The sequence below is a fragment of the Emydura macquarii genome, unplaced genomic scaffold (assembly GCF_026122565.2).
Source record: "Emydura macquarii macquarii isolate MOO-44397 ecotype Brisbane River unplaced genomic scaffold, CSIRO-AGI_Emac_v2 contig_1568, whole genome shotgun sequence".
Taxonomy (NCBI): domain Eukaryota; kingdom Metazoa; phylum Chordata; order Testudines; family Chelidae; genus Emydura; species Emydura macquarii.
This window is the reverse complement of record NW_027131705.1, coordinates 188497-212650: the sequence shown is the minus strand read 5'-3', so window position 1 is coordinate 212650 and position 24154 is coordinate 188497. Positions and strand designations below refer to the sequence as shown.

General features: G+C 40.9%; 1 protein-coding gene across 3 annotated transcripts in view; it reads right to left on the bottom strand.

Moving 5' to 3' along the window:
- Positions 1-24154, bottom strand: part of CTNNA2 (catenin alpha 2) — a 689583-nt gene that overhangs the window by 491671 nt on the left and 173758 nt on the right. For all 3 annotated transcript variants that reach the window (XM_067555203.1, XM_067555205.1, XM_067555204.1), the window contains exons 4-6: positions 14919-15085; positions 6197-6316; positions 4274-4540 (exon numbers count right to left, since the gene is read on the bottom strand). In XM_067555203.1, coding sequence (XP_067411304.1) covers positions 4274-4540; positions 6197-6316; positions 14919-15085 — 554 coding nt within the window. The remainder of the gene's footprint in view (positions 1-4273; positions 4541-6196; positions 6317-14918; positions 15086-24154) is intronic.

The following is a 24154-nucleotide window of genomic DNA, read 5'->3' as shown; positions in this document are numbered from 1 at the left end:
TGAGCAAATATGATTAAAGATCTAGAAAACATGACCTATGAGTGAAGATTGAAAGAATTAGGTTTGTTTAATCTGGAGAGAAGACTGGGGCGGGGGACATGATAACAGTTTTCTAGTAGGATAAAAGGTTGTTACAAGGAGGAGGGAGAAAAATTGTTCTTGTTAACCTCTGAGGACAGGACAAGAAACAATAGTCTTAAATTGCAGAAAGGGTGGTTTAGATTGGAGATTAGGAAAAACTTCCTAACTGTCAGGGTAGTTACGCACTAGAATAAATTGCTTGGGGAGGTTGTGAAATCTCCATCATAGGAGATTTTTAAGAGCAGGTTGGACAGACACCTATGAGGGATGTTCTAGAGAATGCTTGGTCCTTCCATAAGTGCAGGGGAGTGGACTAGATGACCTCTTGAGGCCCCTTCCATTCCTACGATTCTATGCCCTGCTGTAATTATAGAGAGTGGAAAACGGAGGGGAGGGGCGCCACTCATCTATCAGCCGCACGGCAGGCTCAGAGAGATGTGAAGTGAGCCACTCATCTGAATGAAATGTTCTCAGATTAAAGAGAATACCCAATGAAGTGGAATGAAGCCTGAAAAATAGCTCAGAGAGGTGAGAATTGCTTCATTCATGTCAATGGGTGCTCCCATTCCCCCACCTCAGTGCTGTAGAGTTTCTGATGTGCGCCAGGCATACCTGTTTTCAACTCCTCACCCAGTCTCAGTTATGTGTTCTTGATACATGCACTGAGCATGCCTGTTCTAAGTTCCCAACCCAGACAGGCAGGGCTTCCCCAGATCATGGCTCCAATGGGCCAGGCAGGAGGGTAGGGAGAGGGACAAGAGAGACAAGGCACTCCAGATCTCAGCTTACATGAGGTGGGTAGGGAATGGGCTTCAACCCACTCCTCAGTAAGGGAATCCCCCCCAGAACCTGACTCACATGAGGGGTGGGAGGAGGGGTGTCAGATGGTCTGGGACCCCACCGATCAGACCCACATAAAGAGGTGGAGGGAGTGAGGTTTAGACACACCCAGAGGTAGGGACCCCAGAATCCAGCTCACATGGGGGGCTAGGGAGAGTTCAGACACCCTCTCGGAAAAGCAAGTCTCGTCCAGAAACAGGCTTATATGAGGTGGTCGTGGAGAGGATCAGAGTCCCATAGATGGGCAGTGCTCCCTTGGCTCCCTCCAGATCCTGAACAAACAGAGGAAGGCAGGGAGAGGGACTTAGACACCTCCAGAGGGCAAGGACCCAGAATATCACAGTTTACATGAGGGAAGGTAGGGAGAGGGGCTCATATTACCCCCTCAGAAAGGTAAGCCCCCCCATAATGCAGCTCAAATGAGGAGGCAAATGGAGGGAGTGTCAGATCTGTATAGATGGGTAGGGGTCCCCCAGATCTTAGCACAGACATAGGGGGGTAGGAAGCAGAGGCAACCCCCCCAAAATGTAGCTCACATGAGGGGGGGCAGGGAGAGGGGCTCAGACTCCCTAGATAGGCAGGGCCCCCCTAGGGTTGCCACCTGTCCGGTTGTCACCCAGAAAGTCCGGGTTTCGGCTTGTATGTCTGGGTGCCATTTGACAAGCCCTGATGTCTGGTTGTTTATTTTAATCTGTGGCAACCATAGGCGGAAGGAAGGAGGCAGTACAGCAGCAGCAGCTGCCGCCACCCCCACCTCTGGAGCCAGGATGCTCATGCGGCTCGCAGTGGCGCGTGGCATGCAGGGGGCAGGGGCAGGTTCTTGTAGGGAAGAGGTGGAGATGGAGATGGAGGAGCCTGAAGAAGAGGCAGGAATGGAGGCGGGCCCCCAAGGGAAGAGTCGGAGCAGGGGCGGGGTCTTGGGGGAAGAGGCGGGACAGGGGCAGGGCCTCGGACGTCCGGTTACCAGCCATTACAATGGTGGCAACCCTACCCCAAATCCTGGCACACACACAAGGATGACAATAGCAGGGCTCAGAGCTCTGGGGTGGGAACAGGGACACCCAGATCCCAGCTCACATGGGTGGCGTGGAGAGACGGGCTCAGGCCTCCCAGATTCTAGCACACACATAGAAGGGGAAATGCAGGATTGACAAGAGCCCCTTCCCCTATTCTCCCTGACACTCACCGTCATACCAGTATCCTTTCCCTCCCACTCATCTGAGCCCCACAAATCCTCTCACCTCCCCTACCACCCATCCCCATTTTATCCCCTCCTCTCAATGCAATCCCAAATGCCTCTCACTCCTATTCACCCCCTAAAATGCCCCCTAGCTCTCCTCCCCATTCTGGCAAGAATGTGCATGTCTGTATTTTTTAAAACTGTTTACAAAAGTACTTTGATTACATCCCCCCAACCACAGGGGAAAAAATGACAAGAGATTTTAGCAAAATGCCTTCCGACCTTGCTATCCAAGGTGGCTGGGTGTGTCAGGTTCAGAGGTCTACTGCTTATTCCCTTGAGCAATCCAACAGGTGTAATATGGCGAAGGCTAACAGTCATGTTAACTCTCTGTCTGCGCATGCTCAGTGTAATCAATTTGGCATGTCGATAGGTGCATGAGTATTCATACTGCTTGGCACATGCCTAACTGGAGAAGCAAACTCTTTCTCAAATAATGTTTTAATTTAATTTCCCCCAAAGTGCCAAACACTGTTGGAGTAATTCTTGTGCATTTGAGCCCCTGCTGTAATGATCTAAACTCTGGGTTGAGCCCGGGGTGTGCACCAAAAACGTTCCCAGAAAGTATCAACTTTAAGAATAGCTAGGGGTAGTGAGGTTGGGGTTTGTTTTTGTTTTTCTGCAGGGATTGAACAGTACTGTTATATAATCATAGAAATGCAGGGCTGGAAGAGACCTTTAGAGGTCATCTAGTTTATCCCCCCTGCTCCAAAATGCTAGTAACCCCTTCCAGATTGGAGTCATTTACAGGTTTTCTAACCATACTCTTCACTTCATTATCCATTGTTAATGAAAATACTAAATGGTATTAGACCGAGGAACACATCCCTGTGGGATACCACTAGATATGTACACCCAGTTTGATAGCACACCATGGAAAACTACTCTCTGAGTATATTTTTTCAACCTGTTGTGCATCACCTTACAGTAATTTCATCTAGACCACATTTCCTTAATTGTTCATGAGAACAACAGGTGGACTGCATCAAAAGCCTCACTAAAATCAAGATATACCATATACACTGCTTCTCTCCTATCTACTAGGCCAGGAACCTTGTCAAAGAAGGAAATTAGATTGGTTTGCTATGATTTGTTCTTGACAAAGCCACGTTGGCTATTTTTATCACCCTTTTACTCTCTAGTTACTTAGAAATTAATTGTTTAATAATTTGTTTTAGTATCTTTCCAGATATCAAAGTTAGGCCGACACATCTATAATTGCCCAGGTCCTCTTTGTTCCCCTTTTTAAAGATAGGTACTATGTTTGCCCTTCTCCATTCCTCTGGGATCTCACACATCCTCCATGAGTTCGTGAAGATAATCACTTCTGGTTCCGAGATTGCTTCAGCTAGGTCCTTAAAGATCACAGGGTGAATTTCGTCAGGCCCTGCCAACAAAATTATGCAACTAGAGTTCTTCCAAAAATGCCTTCTAAATGGCATTCCCCAAAAATGGGATGGGGAAAAGATAGAACTAAGCAGCCATTGACAAGGCTGTTAATGTCAAGAGATCATTCTCTGACCGTGGTGCTTGCCACCAACTGTACTTTGAAGGCAGTGGCACCCTGTCTGCACAAAAGCAAGTAGCAGACTCTGAAAATCTCCCTGTAGGCCTTTACTGGACATGAGGAGCAAGAATATAATGAAGAAGCAGTTGGGTATAGCTCCTTCAACATTTCAGGGAGGAACATGTATTTATATCTTCTTGCACTGATTTTGCCCATGATGCCAGCCAAATCATCCTGAATCAGATCTTATCAAAGGAGATTAAACACTCTTGAAACTCATCTCTAACAGAATTAATGCGACCAAATTAATCAGACTACCAACCACCTTGAACAATTTAGCTGGATAAGATTTTGCTGATGCTAAGGCAGAAGGAGAGAGACTTTTTTGTCTCTGTCCATCACAGCATAAGAACACAAACAATGGCTTGGAAGTTCTAGAGTTCACTAAAAGCAAGAACTATCCCTCATTAAAAATGAATGACCACCTGAATCTCACTTGCTGTAGCTTAACGAAAAGAAAATGATACACAAAGCAAACACATACTCTTCAAATTCTGTTTGACAACAGGTACGTGGGATTTCTTGCACACACATTTATTACTTACATCAAATTCATTTAGTGCTGCTGCAAGTTCTCCAATGCCAGTGTGCCCCTTGTTCTCATCGGTTGGTGAAGTGGCCTGAGCAGCGTTAGAGATCCCAGCTATTGCTTCTTGTACTTGCTTGAAGACATAATCTCTGTTGGCCCTAGTGGCTGCTACATCAGGGTGACGGAGAAACGCTTGAGATGCGGTGTACAGCATAGTGGCATTCTTCTTCAGAGCCCCTCGAGCAGCAGCCATTTCATCCCTACAGTGAGGATCTTTCAGTTCCTGTAAAAAAACCGCATACACCATATAGTTATATATTGAAGCTTTAGCATTAGAATGTGCTAAACCCATGGTTACAACATTTATTCAGATATACTTGTAAGTAGGACCCTATGTGTCCTATGATTCTGTAGCAATAGAATCCATGACAGAATTTACCAGTTCTGTCACATCAAAATGTTCCTCTTGCCCAAGAAAACCTGTTTTTTTTTGTTTTTCTTCTGTTTTATTACAGGTCAGCCACATAGAAAAATGGAGGAAAGTAAGAGGAAAATGCTAAAGATATTAGAACGCAGGAAAACTTCTGGCCAAAGCACCTAGAAGAATAGCAGCAAGATACACAAAAAGGATAGAATGAAATGCTAGTGGACCTCAGGGGAAGAAGAATATAAAAGAGAGGGTGGCAATTACATGTAAAAGTGAATATTCTTAAAAAAACAAGGAAATGATTAACAAATAACTGAAGTAGAGAAAATATACAAAATATGTATGAACTAGAATGTGTGCCGTCAAAAGAAAACGGAAGAAGCCATATCCAGTGGGGGTGGAAAAAGAAATAAACACAAGGCAGTATTCCTAGAAAGGAGGCTTTCTCTACAGTGGAAAATTGTGTAGAACTACATTGTTTAATAATTGTATTGCACACTAAAACTTCTCTGTAAATTGTTTATTGAAATAACACATTCTAGAGATATTTTGCAGCACTACTATAATCTGTTCTTTTTTACTCTATTAGAAGATGTGGAGACTGATTGGAAGAAGCATTGGCCAGGAAGAGGCCTAGCTATGAGCAGTATAGTGAATGCATGTGAGTTCTCCCTCCTTTATTTCCATGTCTCCACGGGAATCTCTACTTTAAAGATCTGTAACAGGGAAATCTTGCTCCAATTGCTTGGGCTTAGATGAAGGTCATATTCTGAGAGGAAGGGAATGCGTAACAGTGAGATCCTATGAGGTCTGACCCTATAAGGACCCAAGATTCTTTGTTAATATATGAAAAAATAATCAGATTATCTTTGTTCTGAAATGGAAAGACTCCTATTACATTAGCCTACTACAGAGCTCTTTCCATATAAACATCTTTTCTTTGTAAATAATAAAGCTAAAATTATCAAAAAATTATATCTAAAGTTAGGCACCTAAATATGTGGGATAATTTTCCTACCAACTCCCGTTGATTTCCATTTAGTAGTGTTTCCAATTCCAGTGGGAGTTATTGGGTGTTTTGAAAGTTAGAGCACTTATTTAGGTGCCTAAATATTAATTTAGAAGCCTAATTTTAGGCAACCATTTTTGAAAATCTGTCAAAACATTTTTGTAAAGTGATCAGATGATGACTTCCAGTCTCTACTGACCTGGACTGCACTGAAGTCACCACCAGATAATTTAATTTTCTTGATCATTTTCTCTCGTATCTTTTAAGCCATTCTTAACTGAAATCAGCATTATTTTTCAAGATTTTCCTTTAAAAAAAATAACTTTTCAAAAAAGCTAACTGTGAATTGGAAAATTAATAGGCTTAAGTGATAGGTCATGATATGACAATTGTTGGTGGATCTTATGATGCAAAGCAGAAACAACATGTCTTTGAACATGATAAAAGACCAGGTTATTTTATATGACTGAATTTTCACACCCACTGCTTTACAATTTACCCACCTGTTGCCTTCTAGCAGCCACATAGTTAAGTTTCACCATCTCTTTCCCAAATTCTTTAAAGCGATTTGCTAAGTCTTGCTCATTTGTTGCATTTTTCACAGCTTCCAGTGCTTCTTCTACCTAGAATTCAATATATGAAATATATTAGAGTTTTAATCCAGTTCTGTCACTTTTCCTTGACCAAGTCACTAACCAAGCCATTCTGTGCCCCAGTTTCTCATAGCAAAATCTGACTCTCCGTTACACCAATGTACAGAAACTCTGGAGTAATTCCACTGACTTCAGTTCAGTTTAATAAAGGTAATATAAAATTTTCTCTTAAAGTTCTGTATTACTTTCCCTTCTTTGAATTCCATTATAATGCATACTTCATATAACAAGTATTAGTATGGACACTTACTTATTCAGCTATACTTCCTAGATTAAATATGTTTAATATCTGTAACGTTTTTTTTTATTGGCCAAGGTTGCCAAGGACCTACACTCAACTCAACATCATTTCTCTGTTTATCTGTAACTTTTGAATACCATACCCAATACATTACAAAATTTTGATGAATGTTCTAAACATCAATGGCTTGAACTCTATTGATTTTGGAGAAAATTGGAAAACCAAAAGGAGAAAAATGGGAGACACAGCTGCAATCACCTCTGCTATTGTCTGTAGAGCAAACATTTGGTTGATGATACCCATTTATACCACCCAATAAAACTATACTCATGTCCAAGCATTGATTGTCCTTCCAGTGGAGTTTAATAAGTTGACACCCAGAATAACTTATCCCCCAGGCAGAAAGAAAACAAATAACTAGTGTGAGAGTAAGACGAGGGTGAAACGGGGGAGACCCCACAGCTCCTGACATGGGAGGAAAATAAGGGACTCTGATATGGGGAGGGAGAAGTCCAGCAAGGCAGAGATTAGAGGACTCTGGTATGGGCAAAGTGGGGAATGGAGGCACACACAAAGCCTCCATAACGGAGGGAAAGGAGGAATGAAGGACTCTGGAATGATGGGAGGGGGACAGAGATGGCACATACCACCCCTGGTGAGGGGGGGCAGATTAAAAGACTCTGATATGGAGGAAATCGACACATAGAACCCTTGGCAAGGGCAAATTGGGGGAAGTTGCAGGGAGTCTCTGAAATGGAGAGGGAGGCATCGAGGGAGGTAAGAAGCCTATGATGTGCCAAATAAGCTTAGTCAATAGAAGGTATGAAGTGCATGACCCTCTAATTGAAAAAAAATAGATAGAACAGTTTCATAACTGTGAATGTGTAGTACAGGCTTCATGTGAAAACTAAAGCTAATTATATCTTATGAAAAAAATCAAAAGCAAAGAAAATTAAACTTACTGTTGAAACTAACTGTGTAGTTTATCCTATGTTACATAGCTAACTTCACATCTTTTGTAAATGTAGCTACAACAGAAGCAGGCCCAAAATGGAGTACAGTAACTGTGATATAAGAACACATTTCGGGCTTCATTTTCTATTTTTCTCTACTATTAACAAATGTGTTACATTTACTTTCACATAAATAGCAGAACCTAATAGAAAAAATACACACCATAGTTATTCAAATTTGTTCAGCCGAAGAGGTGAAGGTTTATGATGTTTTTATTAGGTTTTTATTACTAAGTGCCCACCTAGTACAGCTATCACAAAAATTTACCAGCTCTAGCATAAAAGCTGCTTACTATTATGATTATAATGACATGATTTAAAATACTTTATTCATCCAGGAAATAAAATTATCTACCCTGTGAGCAAGTGGGGCAATAGAATTTTGTGAACTTGTTCTGTCATATGAGAGATAAGAGTGAAATTCCCAGCAGAAGGGTTTAAACAGTGAATGTAGATCCAGCATGGTATGTATCAAGTTGAATTAATGAAATATTTAACTGGAACAATAGGTGTCAATCTGGATGTGTTGTTAACAGCAGACACATGAACCTTCCTTTTTCAGAGGAAAGGTTATTTAATTCCAATAGGGACTTACTTGCTCCTTACAAAGGATATAGGGCTCCATCTTGCTCCCTCTAAAGTCCCTAGCATCTCATCAACTTCAATAACAAGAGCAAGCATCTAACTAATTTAGGTAGGGTTTAAAATACACAGGGTCTGCTTCACCTCTAACTTGTACCTTGTGTTATTTTCACCTGGCAAAGTAAATGTAAAAGGTGAGTGGAAGTGGATAATTTTCATTCAGTGACGTTTTGCACCCACTTTGCACAAATGTAGATGGCTGCACCAGGCGCAAGGCCAAGAAGAATCAGGGTCTCAGAGTCTTGCAGAGAAATATTCTGGCTGGCAATTTAAATGCATTGCTGTTTCCTGGAGATGTTATGTTACATCTAACAGTTACAAGCTGCACTTTGCTTTTGTGGTCGAATTATCATCTCATTTCTTACCCACAAACAGAACAACAATATTCAAATCCAAACTTTCCTGACTGCCATGACAGCTAACAAAATTAGTTTTGAGAATTACATTGTATTGTCTAATGTGTTCCTGCTGTTCATCTACCACCACTTGAAACACTAACCCTCAGCTTGTGACATCAAAGTAGTTTACCATGAGAATAGAAGCAATTCTGACATACAAAGGGATACTATAACTTCTATTCTTATTTAAATTAACTTTCTGTTCCAAGGAGCAATTATTCTTTTTTTTTTTTTTTTGTGGTAATGTCAGTATCTTATTTTCTTGTTGGTTTCTGCAATCCATCATGAAACATATTTTAAACCGCTTTATTGGGCATTTACGAAAATGTCAACGAAAAGATAATTATCTCAGGATAGTGGTATCCTCATTTCATGATTGCTAAGGCATTTGAAGGAAATAAATGATGGGGTGAAACAGGAACATTTACTTTCAGATCAGGAGACATTTATATTAAACCACCTGACATGTACATTTAATGGGTGAGGTAACGTCTTTTTATTTTTTTGTTGGAGAGAGAGACAAGCTTCTGAGCCACACAGGGTATGTCTACACAGCAAAGAAGAACCTGCGTCCGGCCCAGGCCAGCCGACTCAGGCTTGCAGGGTTCAGGTTCCGGAACTGTTTCACTTCTTTGTGGACTTCCAGGCTCCGGCTGGAGGCCAAGCTCTGGGACCCTCCCACCCTGCAGAGTTCTAGTGCCCAGGCTCTGGCCTGAGCCTGGAAGTCTACACAGCAATGAAACAGCCTCGCAGCATGACAAACATACCAACTAAGGCTATGGCTACACTACAGCTTAAGTCAGCTAAGTTATGCTGCTCAGGGGTGTGAATTAGCCACTCCCCTGAACGACATAATTTATGTCAACTCAAGAGTCAGTGTGGACAGCGCTATGTCACTGGGGGTATGTCTATACTGATGGTGGCAAAGTCACTGCTGTCAGATCGATCTTTCTGGATCGATAGAGTGGTCAGTGTAGACCCGCTCAGTCAATCCAGAAGTCAACGCTGGTAAACCACCCCCTCAAGTGGCGTAGCGCTGTGTCGATTGGAAGGCGGTTCCCGTCGGTGCAGTTCAGTGAAGACAGCGCGCAGAAGAGAAGCACAGCAGTCAACTGCCGCTGAATTTCCAGGTAAGTGTAGATCAGGGCTAAGAGAGCTTCGCTTGCTAACATAGATACTGCTGCTGGGAGGGAGTTGGGGAGACTGGAGTAATCAAGCCTGTCAGATTAGAGCAGCTACACTAGAAGTTTACAAGTTCTCTACTGCAGCCATAGCCTAAGACATCTTTGTAAATCCTGCCACCCCACCACTGAACAAAAATTCTCCAGGATTTGTTACAGATTTTACTCCATTGGCTTGATTTTCATACCGACTATCTCAGAAAAATCAGTGGGGGCTGTGGCTGTTCAGAACCACTGCAAGTTAGACAACATTGTCTTTATATAGTTCTAAACTATTTTTATTGAAAATTTTTAAAATTATTTTGATCAAAATAACTATAGAATTTCATTACATTGAGCGTTTTCTTTCCATAACTTTGTAATTTTTGCATTTTTTACCATCATCATTTCTCAGTCCTACTGCTGGGTTCTGACATACACTGACAGCTGCTGAACTACTAACTTCCTGCCCTCTCATTGGCTTATGCTAATAGGGAGTGGTTTTGTCTAAGCCAGTCAGAAGGCAATAGGTCAAAAAGTAGTATGGTGAGTCATCTGGGGAACTGGCATATAGAATAGGATGAGGTGATTTCTCTTGTAAAGACTGGGTAGGAGAGAAATGAAGTAGTGCAAATAGATTAAAAACTAAGTACATGAATGTGATTTATAGGTCTCAGAGCTGGAAAGGACTGGTGCTGATGAGAGACCAGATAGTACTTAAAATTAATTCCAAATAGTACTAATTTTTAAATCAGTGGGTGCCTAAATATGGACTTAGAAGCCTAACTTTCAGCATATATTTTTGAAAATATTTATTTTAAAAACAAAGTACATTTAGAAAGTAAGTAATAGGTCATTAGCCACTGGTGTGAATATATTACAATCCTTTAATATTAATTATCTATATATTTTAGTATGAAATATTAAATATTTTATTTAACAGTGTTTTATTTCTGTTTTTAAAAGAATAATAGCTAGAATAAGGTAACATAGAGCCAGTTTCGCCCCACAGAGTGGAAACCCACCTAGGAAGTGATGTTTCCTTGGATCATTTCATCAGGATGGGTGGGAGGTTGCCCCCAATATAATGAGCAGAGGGTCTGGGTCATAGAACCTGCACTGCTATAGACTGGGGACTGACTGGCTAGGCAGCAGTTCTTCAGAAAAGGACCTTGGGGTTACAGTGGACAAAAATCTGGATATGAGTCAACATTGTGCTCTTATTGCCAAGAATGCTAACGGCATATTGGGCTGCATAAATAGGAGTGCTGCAAGAAGATCAAGGGAAGTGATTATTCCCCTCTATTTGGCACTGGTGAGGCCACATTTGGAGTACTGTGTCCAGTTTTGAGCATCCCATTACAGGAAGGATGTGGACAACTTGGAGAGAGTCCAGGGGAGGGCAACAAAATGATTAGGGGGCTGGAGCACAATACTTATAAGGAGAGGCTGAGGGAACTAGGCTTATTTTGTCTGCAGAAGAGAAGAGGGAGGGAGGATTTGATAGTGGCCGTCAACTACCTGAAAGGAGATTTCAGGGAGGATGGAGCTAGGCTGTTCTCAGTGGTAGCAGATGGCAGAACAAGGAGCAATGGTTTCAAATTGCTGTGGGGGAGGTCTAAGCTGGATATCAGGAAAAATGTTTTCACTAGGAGGCTGGTGAAGCACTGGAATGGGTTACCTAGGGAGGTGGTGGAATCTCCATCCTTAGAGGTTTTTAAGCTGTGGCTTGACAAAGCCCTGGCTGGGATGATTTAGCTGAGGTTAGTCCTGCTTTGAGCAGGAGGTTGGACTAGATGACCTCTTGGGGTCCCTTCCTACCCTAATATTCTATGATTCTGTTAGCTTTTTTGACTGTCACTGCGCACTGAGTGGATATTTTCAGAGAACTATCCACAATGACTCCAATATCTCTTTCTTGAGTGATAACAGCTAATTTAGACCCCATCATTTTATATGTATAGTTGGGATTATGTTTTCCAATGTGCATTACTTTGCATTTATGAACATTGAATTTCATCTGCCGTTTTGTTGCCCAGTCACCCAGTTTTGTGAGATCCCTTTGCATCTCTTCACAGTCTGCTTTGGACTTAACTATCTTGAGTAGTTTGCTACCTCACTGTTTACCCCTTTTTCCAGATCATTTATGAATATGTTGAAAAGCACTGGCCCAAGTATGGACCCCTGGGGAACACCAATAGTTACCTCTCTCCATTCTGATAATGAAGGCCAATTACAATTAACTTCACTGGGCCATTGCAATTCCTAATAAGACTGTTCTACTTTTTATTCCAACTACTACTTATAAGTCAACACACCTCGGGGAAAGAGAGAGGAATTTCACTGATACTCATATATTATCAGCAGAACTAAGTAAGTTCAGAATGAAAAAATAGCTACTATTGACAATGATACACAAGTTACAAATAATGCAATATTACTTTCAAGTCTCAGGTTGAGTTTGTGGAGGTAGGAGTTAGAAAAAATGACCATGAACTTTTAAAAGAGCATATTGGAAATGGAAGATATGGAAAGCCTTTGAATATGGATTCCTACATTGCTATTTTTCACAAAGTCACGTTTGAGAGTATACTCATTCTTCAAAAAACATGGGAAAGTGTTTAAATAAATATGCATATATTCTTATGATTCAGCAGCGTGTAATTATTTGCAAAAGACTATAGATACACAGTAGAACCTCAGAGTTATGGACACCAGAATTACAAACTGACCAGTCAACCACACACCTCATTTGGAACTGAATGTATGTAACCAGGCAACAGCAGAAACCAAAAAAAAAAAGTAAATGCAGTACAGTACTGTGTTAAATGTAAACTACTAAAAAAAGGGAAAGTTTAAAAAAAAGATATGACTTGGTAAGCAAACTGTTTCTGTTCTTGATTCATTTAAATTAAGATGGTTAAAAGCACCATTTTTCTTCTGCATAGTAAAGTTTCAAAGCTGTGTAAAGTCAATTTTCAGATGTAAACTTTTGAAAGAAAACCATAACATTTTGTTCAGAGTTATGAAAAATTTCAGAATTATGAACAACCTCCATTCCCAAGGTGTTCGTAACTCTGAGGATCTACTGTAGATATTTACACACATTTTAATAATAATGCTAAAAGTAAATGATATAATCTAATAAAGTGATAACAGTCTTTCTAAAGAACAACTACCTATATTCATAAATTGATTAAAATGTGCATCCATAATGACTGAAGTGTAACTCACTGACTTGACATGATAAAAACTGCTTGCAGTACATTTTAGGGTGCCTGTTGGATAAATCATCTCTTATAACACTAAAAATGCAGAGTGATTTTATTTCATAAATTTTCAGAGTACCCTGAAGTGAAAATCATTACATACTGTAAATCAGTCTTTGCACATTAGTTGCAAATTAATGCTAATGCTGTTAGTTCCTTATTGACAACTACCAACAGTCTTTGGCCTTTGAAAGCCAAAAAGTGGCCTAAAGCTGCTTTGTTCTTGAAAATAATATAAAATAATAATAAGGTGAAAATATTTGCACTGCCCCCTTCCACTCTTGGAAAGTAACAATCACGACTGTTCATTTAAAGCTGTAAAAATAATGCAAAATGGTCAATGCAAAGTTAAACTTTCAAATGCTTAAACACAATCTTGACAAAAATAAATAAAAATAAGGGTGCAGATTCTTTGAAATAATTTATTGGATGGTTTGCAAAGGCTACAGACTATGTTGTTATATGCTTACTTGAGAATCCATGGAGAAAAAAAAGATATGAGAAAATTACCAAATAGCACCCACTTACAAAAGATCATTTGGAGAATGCTACTCTAAGCAGTGTATCATACTACTTCCTACAAAGGAATTTATCAACAAAGAAAGCCAAAAAAAAAATTCTGGATTCTACTTAGATACCGGAATAAATTATCTCTTCACCTTTGAAGTGGTCTGAATGAGAATTTGGACCTTAATGTACACTTAGGAGATCTGCGACTGCTAAAATTAGGAGTTAGAAAGTCTCCATTGACAAAGGATTATTTGAATTAGAATGGTGTTTAAAATTGAAAAAATGAAGGCATATTCGAGATTCGCACTGCTTACATAGAACAAAAACATGGAGCAATGTGCTGACATGTTACTACAGCACTGTATTCATTAAAGCAGTGCTTTCTAGCATTTGTTTAGAAAAGCATTTGCCATTTATCATTGTAAACTCTGTTTTCAAAGGATTAAAATTTATGTCTACAGTCTCATTCCAGGCTAAGGGTTCTCATATCTCTCCAAGAGTACAATATGTGCAATTTACACAAAAAGGAGAGAGGAGTATCTTTTTGGCCGTTTATCAATAAAATAAACAAGGATTAAAACATTCTGTATATGCACTTTTATGCCATAGGGTGATGGTTGTTTTCGTTGTTGTTGTTTTCGTCCTTTTTTCCCTCCTCCAGATTAGCAAAAACTACTCATGAGATAAAGACCAACAGAAAAATCAGTCATTAAACCGAGTAGCTACAATTACAAAACATTGTGTTGTATGCCTTTACAGACAGGTAGGTAGGCAGCAGCAAGAGCTGATTACAAATTTACAGCAAATCATTTGCTAATCTACATGTCCTCTCTATTAAATTTTTCATTACTGAAGACTCATTAGACACTTGCCCTGTTTCTATTCCCAATCAATGTTCCACCCTTGTGATATATTCAGTAAGAAGCACCTAACAGACATGGCACAACCAAACCGTAGTACCTAAATTCTGCCACAAGATAGCAATATTCTACAGCTATTGTGGGTTATTAAACCATTGGCATGAGCTTTCTAGTGATTTACATGTGGCTTTTTAGTCCAGCATGGTCCTTAACAGCAATACAAGTATAACCTATCAGAAGTACCTAGCGATGCTGATTTTAAGACTCTCCAACACATTAATTCATATAGACTGAACACGTAAGGGACTAAAAAGTAGAAATGTATTATATTCTACTTCTACTTCAGTGCTTCCCAAGACCATGCAACTAAAATGACAATAGGAAACTTGTGAAACTTGGACGTTTTCCCCCCATTTGTAATTTATGCTGTCAACGCATCTTAAATGAAGCAAACCGTGTAGAAAATGAAAAAGACATACGATTTTCAGATGGGATAAAAGCCTCATGACATCAGCCATATCAGCCAGGATGAGTAAGCGAGTAACAGCAGACAGCAAGGCTCGGGCAGCTCGCACCATGGTGCCTCGTTTCACTGAGGAACATGGATCGTCCGCGAACTCCGAAGAGGCAATTCTCATCGTTTCACCTACAATACAAAAAAAGAATTTTTCTGAATACAAAAGATTTTACATTTACACCGCCCAGAAAAATATAAACAATTCCCTGAACCAATTAGCTGTTGCTAGCTAGGAAGGAATTTAGGTTTTGGTTATTGAGCAGTAAGTACTAAGAGAGGGGTATTGTGCAGTGTTTAAGAATCTCAAAATAACCTGGCATGATCAGGTCGAATACAACAAGCTATACAGAAAGTAGTTACATATTTGGCAGGCTCCGCAGCAACCGTCTCTACACAGACTACATTCCATATAGTTTTTCTCCCATTGTATACCTCTCTTCTGTTTCTATTGAAGCCCTCTGCTGCAGATTTAGTAGAATAAGATACCAGAACAAACTGTTGAATAGCCATCTGCAGAGATACTCAGCACAAGGTTAGAGAAGCTGCTATTGGAGATGCTGTAGGAAACAGAAAACTCACCCTGTTTTATGCGGATGGACGGAGTCATAGACACCTTAGGTCAATTCCAAGCAAAATATGGAGGAGGAAGGACTGAGACAGACTGAGCGCTGGTCAGCAGAGGCCACGCTGGAGTGGAGCTAACTCCTGTCGTGGGTCCTTGGAGCAAAGGGGTCAAAGGCTCAAGGAAGCAACCCAGTGGCTCCAAGAGGGGAGCAAAGCTGGACGAGGCAAGGAAGCTGCCAGGAGCTGGAGAGACAGAGACCCGTGGGAGGGGTGGCCCTGAAGCTTGCGGGCCAGGTATTGATTTAAGACTACCTTCTGTTTGTTTGTTAACCTTTGTTATAAAAGAATAAGACTCCCTGATTGGACTGGGCATGGCAGCACATGCTTGAAGGTGGGGTGCAACGGTGGCCACTAGGTGACACTTCACAAGGGCTTTTTTCTTTGGATTGTCAAATTAGTATGTAGTGTCATGACCCTACTGGATCTTAAATACCCAGATAGCAACAGTAGCCACAAATGCCATGGTTCATCTAGCAGTGCATCCTCTAGCTAAAACAGACCAATCAGAACATGAAGGGAGTGTTTGCCTACTACCTGGATTGCTTTTTCACTCTGGATTTGAGACTAGATTATCTGCCATTAAAACAATTTACCAAGGGATGTGATGAATTTTCCATCATTTGAAGTTCGTTTGTTTTTTTTAAATCAAGACTGGATGTTTTTACTAAAAGATATGCTATAGTTCAAACAGAAGCTGTGGGTTTGATGTAGAAATTACTGAGCGAAGTTTGATGGTCTATGTTACGCGGGCAGTCAGATGAGATGGTTATAATGGACTAGATTTAAAATCTATGAGTACATCTCAAAGTCTGTGTCTCTCTGTCCCTATTAAACACTACAACACCTGCGTCAGTGGAGCATTGTCGTTAACAGGCTTAAACATTACACTCTAAAGTAGTGGGTTCCCAACCTGTGGCCCACAGGCCAAAAAGTGGGCCAAGGGGTCTTTCAAAGTGGCCCATCACTCCCCAACCACTGGCTGCAGAAGGGAGCTGCTGCCTAAGGACCCAGGTGGAGTGTGTTACACCACGGGGCTACAAGACCAGTGCAAGTTCCTTGCTGCAGCCAAAGGGCCGGGAGATCAGTGCTCCTCTCCCCCTGGCTGTAGCAGGGAGCACAGCAAAGCGCTCCATCTGGATCCCTAGGTGCTGGGCTCCCTGCTGGAACCAGAGGGAGGGAAGCACTGATCTCCCATCCCTCTGGCTGCAGAAGGCAGCCACTGCCTAGGGACCCAGGCGGAGCGCACAGGGCTACAGGACGCATGCGGGTTCCCTGCTGCAGCCAGGGGGACAGGAGATCAGCAAAGAGGAAGCCTCCTCGCTGAACTCCTTCCGTCTGGCTGCAGTGGGGAGGTAGGGGGCTGCTGGCCCTTCAGGATTGTAAAAATGATATCTGTGGCCCTCGAGCCAAAAAAGTTGGGAACCACTGCTCCAAAGAAATTATGTTTCTGATGCAAGGCCCTTACCTGTGCAATTCCTTACCAGTGGAGATCAAGGTACTGAGGGCCTTGGACATTTATAAGGCCACTCCATCAGGAACAATGGAACAGTCCATAACAAGGATGAAGCTGGTCTGTGCAAGATATAATGCCTTCTTGGGAGCAGGCCCTAGACTATAGATCTCTCCCCTCAGGGGAACAAAGTAGTATCAGAAATCTCATCATGTTCCAGTCTAAATGCAAAACATACTTCTTTGACCTGGCCTTCTCTAAGACCAACATATAAGCACATAATTGCATATAAAAACAACAACAACAAAAGAAAAAACAAATAATACCTCTAAACACACAATCTGCCTGTTCCAGGGGCTTATAGAGTAGAAAATATATTTAGAAGAAGTTAATCACCTTGACTAATTTTCTAAAGACCACGGTCATGGGTATGATATAAAAAATAAATAGACTAGAACAGGATAAACTTGAGTCTAGTCACCTTTAGGGTTTATCCTCTTCTATTCTATGTAGTTCCAATAATTTACAACCTCACATAATGCACAGATCATTAAATGTAAGGACTGTAATTATCGTAGCTATAGGCTATTCCTAGGAATGCTTTATAAGCATGCACAATATTATAGTGTTTCAGTAACAAAACTATCAATCCAACAGTCTGCATTTTACAATAGTCACCTTATCAAAGGACATTTATAGACAGATATTTAGGTAATGGTGCTTTGGAAATACCCAAGTAACAGTATGGAATTCATTAAAAGTTCATTAAAACAATTAGATTGGCTTGGATATTACCATTAGAAAATAGATTACTATTTGTCATTACGCCATGCGTTTGGTCCTCTGCCATCTGTCAATGTATTGCACTTGGGGGAATTCAGTGGGGTTCCACAGCAATCTACACTGAGAACATGATGATATTAGGTGCTATGTCTTTAAGGGCTGAGCTTCCCAGAATTTGTCTGGGAATGGCACTGTGAAGCTCTTGTTGCTATACACAGTCAGTGGGAACTAGACACTGAGTAAATCAAAATTTTTCCAAGAATCTTAAGCACTGAGTGTTCACTGAACACCACACACATTTATTTAAAAGCATGTTTAATGATCTGCTAAATGGGATTATCAACACATTAATTTAATTTGCAGATGACAGTAATATGGGAGGTACTGAATCAGATGTGAAGACAAAATACTAGCAAAAAAGGCTAGCACAGGTTAGAAATATGAAGCAGGCATCCCTTCAGTAATAATGACAGCTCAATGTCTCAGCAACACTCCCTTTGGATATTAACAGTAGCAGTGACCCAACTTAGGAAAGTTTCATATATTTTAAGACCAGAAGTGCGGTAAAAGATGCTTTCTCAGTGATCTGTGTGTCTAAATACTATGGTATTGGGCAAATTCCAAAAGATCAGATAGATTAGATAGCCATAAGGCTGCAGTAGAAGTTGTGGAAGATTCCTTTTCCCCTGAACCATATCAATTATCTCTTGTGCCAAGCTCATTTAATCCACCTTGGCATGCGAAGGAAGCCTTTTCCTCTAAGAGAACTATAGGAAAGCTGTCTCTTAATCTATGGCCACCATTCAAAGAAGCACTAACTGAACTCAGTATTTTAGAATCAGAGGTGACATCGGACCCATGCCCTCACTGGAGATGAGGAGGGAAGAGAGATGATGAAGCTAATTGCTAGTGCTTCCTCATAGTAGGGATCCAGTTCAGCTACTCATTCCATAGGGAGTGAAGTCCCTGATAAATCAGAACTGGAAGCAGATGTAGGGGCAGGTGTGCCCTAAAGAAGCCGAGAAATGAGGCTGAGTCTCCTAAATGTGTGATGCAGTGAGGAGACAATATCTTTTCCCTAGCCCCTCACATGAGGGGAGTGTGGTGGAGGGCATCAAAGGGCTGGAGAACAGCGTTGGTAGGGGTGGGGAGGATGCTGATGGGAGTACTCCACCAGGTGGAACGAATGGTTCCCAGATGACTTAGGTTAATCAAGTTGCAGCCTAATTAAACCATATCCATTGCATCTTGCCTTTCTTCCCACATGTCTGGGACACTGGGAGGCATAATCTGATCCATGCCCTAACTGACGTATTTGATATTTTAGAGGACTGAAAAGCTATTTAGAGCTTATCCTTTATCATTAGAGCAAAAGCTTTATTGTCACTCATTTTTTCAGATAAGCTGAATATTTGACCAAGCTGAGTTGCGGGTTTGATACTAACAGTTATTTTAAATATGCTGGAATCTAACAACCCATCATTGGTAACATATTTTTTTCAAAAAGCAAGTTGTGTTAAAATAATGTTCTCTGCCCTTATTTCTTCCTTTTTGTCTTTATTTTCTTCCTTGTCACTTTATAGCAATGAAGAGAGATGCAACCTTGTTTCCTTTAGTCTTGATCTGGTGAGATGTAATGCATGCATACATCCACAGGACAGAGAAACACTTGGATAAAAGATGTCCAGGAAATCCCAGGTGCTCTAGGAAATGATGGTTGAGGATGTGACTTTGTTCCCTTGAGTCACTACTGAATCAGTGGCCCAGCAGCCAGTATAGTATTTTAGGGCACCATGCTGCTGGAGATTGTCTTTCTGAAGAAATGTAAGAGAATGATACAGACCAGTTGTAGTTATTGACAACTCCAATGAACCTTTCCTAAGAGTAGGGTGTTAAGCCAGGTATCCTGGTCAAATTCCAACTTTGTAGTTCATTTCTCCTAGCCAGATTATTCCTGTAGTTTAGACTGTATAAGGAATTATTCATTTCCTATCCTAAGCTGTCCTGTTGCGTACTGCTAAACGGCTGTCATGTTTCATGATGGTAATGACTGCATCTCACTAGTGAATGAAGAAACCGTATGCAGAGACAGCATAATCAGTTGGTAATATTTGGAAAGCACCTTGGGATATTTCATGATGAAAGTTGCTATGTTAACATAAGACAATCGTCACAGGCAGCTCTCCAGATGCACCAGTAAGCTGCTTTTAAAATCTTCATCTCCACTGTCTCTTCCTCTTAAATCCCCTATTAATATCTTCCATAAATCAGTTTCCATTTGAAGCAGTGATTTTGTTCTGCTTTGGGACTTTTGTGGCAGACTGACCTCGCCTCTGAATAGATTCTCTTACTGCTCCCTCCCCCACCAAGATTCATAGAGTTCAAAGCCATTGGGGAAAATAAGATCATCTGGTCTGACCTCCTTTATCTTACCGGCCACCAACACCATCCAGCACCCACACAGTATACCCAACAACCCAAATTAAACCAAAGTATTACAACCCATAGGAGACTAGACTCTTATATGCCACAGGCAGAGAATAGGAGAGACCAAGGTTCACCTGTACCCGAGGCCCCCGCAGCGGCAAAGAAATTATTAAGTGAGATATAACCAATGTTAATCGGTGACCTGCACCACATGCTGCAAAGGAAGACAAAAAGCAAAACAAAAGCCCAAGGTTAGTGCCAATCTGACCTGGGGAAAAATCCCTTCTGGACTCCACATATCGCACTAAATTAGACTCTGAGCTTGTGAGCAAGAACGAGCCAGACAAACACCTGAGAGAGAGAATGCTTGGTGCCACATCAGTATCCTGGCCCTCCCCGTCCTATGTCCTATCTATATCCATGGGCATCCCTGATGCTTAAGAGAAAGGTGACAGAAAAACAAAAAACCAAACAGAATTCATGGGCAGGGGGAATCCCTTCCTGACCTGTGCAGGTAGCCACCTGAAACCCTGAAGCATGAGCTCATAGGAACATAAGACATAAACCAGAAGTGAGCTGTACTGTTGAGCCCAGCCTCCTACCACCACAAACATCCCCATCATATAATCACACTCATAGATTTGTCCAGCTCTCACTTAAAACTAATTATATTGTTTGCCCTCACAACTCCTGTTGGGAAGCTGTTCCAGAACCTCGCTCCTCTGATGGTTAGAAATCATCTTCTAATTTCTAACCTGAATTTGTTAATGACCAGTTTACATTATTTGTTCTTGTGCCAACATTGTCAAAGTCAAATGCCGTACAAAAGTCTAAGAATATTATATCTATGCAATTACCTTCATCAATCAAACTCGTAATCTCATCAAAGAATGGAACTAGGTTTGGTTGACAAGATCTATTTCCATAAAATGATATTGACTGGCCTTCAGTATATCCCTGTCCTTGAATTTTTTTATTAATTTAATCCTCTTTCAACTTTTCCAATATTTTGCGCAGAACTAATGTCAGGCTAATTGGCATATAGTTACCCAGAATGGCCTTCTTGTCCTTTTGGAATATTGGCACAATATTAGCACACTTCCAGCACTCTGGAGTTTCCCCAATACAGCTATATTTACTAAAAATTAACATCCGTGAGCCAGAGTTCTCCTCAGCCAGCTCTTTTAGGCTCAATGGCTTGTCTTGGAACCAAAAATCCATGACCTTTTAGATAACGTGGTGCTGGCAGAGCTCTGAACACATCTACCAAAATATTTGTAAGGTTGAAAGCATCTAGGTGCCTAACAGCCATGGGAGTTAGGCACTCTACGTGCTTTTGAAAATTCCACCAGGAACCTTTAGGAGTCTAAATACCTTTAAAATCTGGCCCTTAGATACGATATATGCATAGTAATAAAGCCTATATAGACAGTCTTTCAGCATTCTGCTTTCATGCTATTTGTTGTCTTTAGTCTGAATCCATTATGTAGCACCTGGGCAAAGAAACGAACCAAGTACTGATCAAAGAGAAAGGAGTTGTACTGATGGTGAGGAAGCAGCCCTAATTATGAAGATCGGAGAGTTGTATGACTATGTGTGCATACTGGGATAGGCAGACAAATTCCGCTTGCTGGCTATTTCATTGGGCCACTGTGGGAGTACAGCTCCTCTTCCTTAAGCATTAAAAGACTATCAGAGCTCCGCTACTCTACTATCCTTTGGGAAGGATGATGATATTTGGATCATCACTCCAAAGCAAGAAAATTAAGGTTGCTCCTTGCCCTCTTTCTAAGTCTGTCACTTTCAGATTATACCCATTTTGCACTTTTTATCTTTTCTTACTCATTCACACAAACTGTCCATGTAACACATGCTATCTTCCTCCTGGGCTGTTCCTCTCCTTATCCGTGCTATCCCCACGTAACTGACACTTTCTTTCTTTGTTCTCCCCATCCTCTCTCCAGTCACTCCCATTTCTTCTCTGTTCTTCTCACCACATATGTCCATTAGCTATTCTGTGTTCCACATACCATGGCTTTGGTTGTTGATGACGGGGCAGTCTCCCCCACAGTCAACGGAGATCTTTGATAATGGTGACTGTCTTCTAAAGAAGCCTATCTATCTGTTTCTCTCTCTCTCTCTCGCCCATTGACTTCAAAGCTACATCTTAGGTGTATGTCTGCAGGGGGAGGGGGCAAGAATATGGCAGTCTTCCTCATCTACAATGCTCTTTCCTTCCTGTGCTGGCTAGAGACCTCTGTGACCAGCCTCTACTTTGCAGGCAATCAGAAGCGACAGGGAGGAGGGTATCTCTAGAAGCCTCACTTTGGTTTCTCTTTCCTTTGCAAAATCTTCAGCAAGTGCTGTGCAGCTAAGCGTTACAGAAGTTTTGGGGTGTAGTGGCTCTGGAAGTCATTAATATTTTCTTTTTAATCAAGCTCACTGCACTCCACCATTTCAATCATTGAGATTAACAATTTTTCCACAATCTCTTCATCAATGACTCACACTCCTACACTCATTTTCTAAATTGTTTAATTTAAAAAAAAAACCAACAACAAGGAACATGATGTGTACGCAGTGATACAAGCAATTTCAGTAACTTATTTTGTGAAACCTCCATCCCTTTCCTTTTGCCTTATATAATTCTTCACTGTGTTATCTCATACGTAAAACAGAGTACAAGCAATTCATGGTATGGGGTGTAGCTTTCTTCTTTTTACAACACACCAGATACACCTATGGCACCATATATAAATGAGAAATAATTGAATAGTTAAGTATATTCACTAGAAAAAAATAAGGATCAGAAAAATAAAATCAATGACAGTTATGATTATAAAGCATATTCAATATCCTAAAGGTCACTAAACATTTAAGATTCAGTAGTGCACAACCTCACATAATGCACAGATGATTAAATGTATGGATTCTAGTTATAACTATAGCCTTTCCCCAGGAATGCTGGAAGAGAATATACAACTGTATGATGTTCCAGTCATAAAACCTTTTAAAAGAACCTTTCCAAATTGATATTAAGTTAATGGTGCTGCAGAAATGCCAAAGATAAATAAATGTAAATGTTTTAACAATACAACATTCATTAAACAGTATTTCCAAAAACAATTTAAATTGGCTTGGAAATGAGCACTAATAAATGGATTATCATTTTTAATCATCCTATGTCTATAGTCTCAGCTGCTTTTTTGTTTGTTGAGTTTCAGGGGTATATTGATTGGGTTATCACAAGAGTCTATATTAAAGCAAACAGGAGAAGCTAAGAGGGCAGTTTCAGAGAAGTAGATGTGGATCTTGTGATTGCAGGTAAAGGACTTGGGGCAAGATTTTAAAAGGTATTTAGGCTGCTAATGATGCAGACAGGCACCTAGAAGGATTTTGAAAAGAACTAGGCACCTAATTTCCATTGCTCCATTTAGTACAAATAATTAAATATTCATCTGAGCCAGAGACAGAGGCCTGGGCTACACTGGCGATGAAGGTCGACATAACGTCACTTATGTTGATCCCTGAAAGCCTGCGTCTACGCTGGTACGGCAGTTCCGTCGACTTAAATTGCAGCAAAAGTCGACATAATAAAACCACCTCCACAAGTGGTGTAGCGCCTAATTTGATTTTATTGGGTCGGTTTTCCATCAGTGTAGACAGAGCATAACGTAATTCGACGTTAATGGCCTCCGGGAGGTATCACACAATGCCCCGTTATGACCGCTCTGGACATTCACGCTCTGCTGTTACATGGTCATGCTACCCAGAAATGGCTCTTCCCCCCTCATGCCCTGGGAAAATTTGAATTTTCATTTCCTGTGCAGCTAGCATGGAGAGACCTTTGTCTTTGTACTCCTCATGTCTATTGCAAGGCCCAAACGTGCTCCAGCACGGAGTCGACCAGAGGT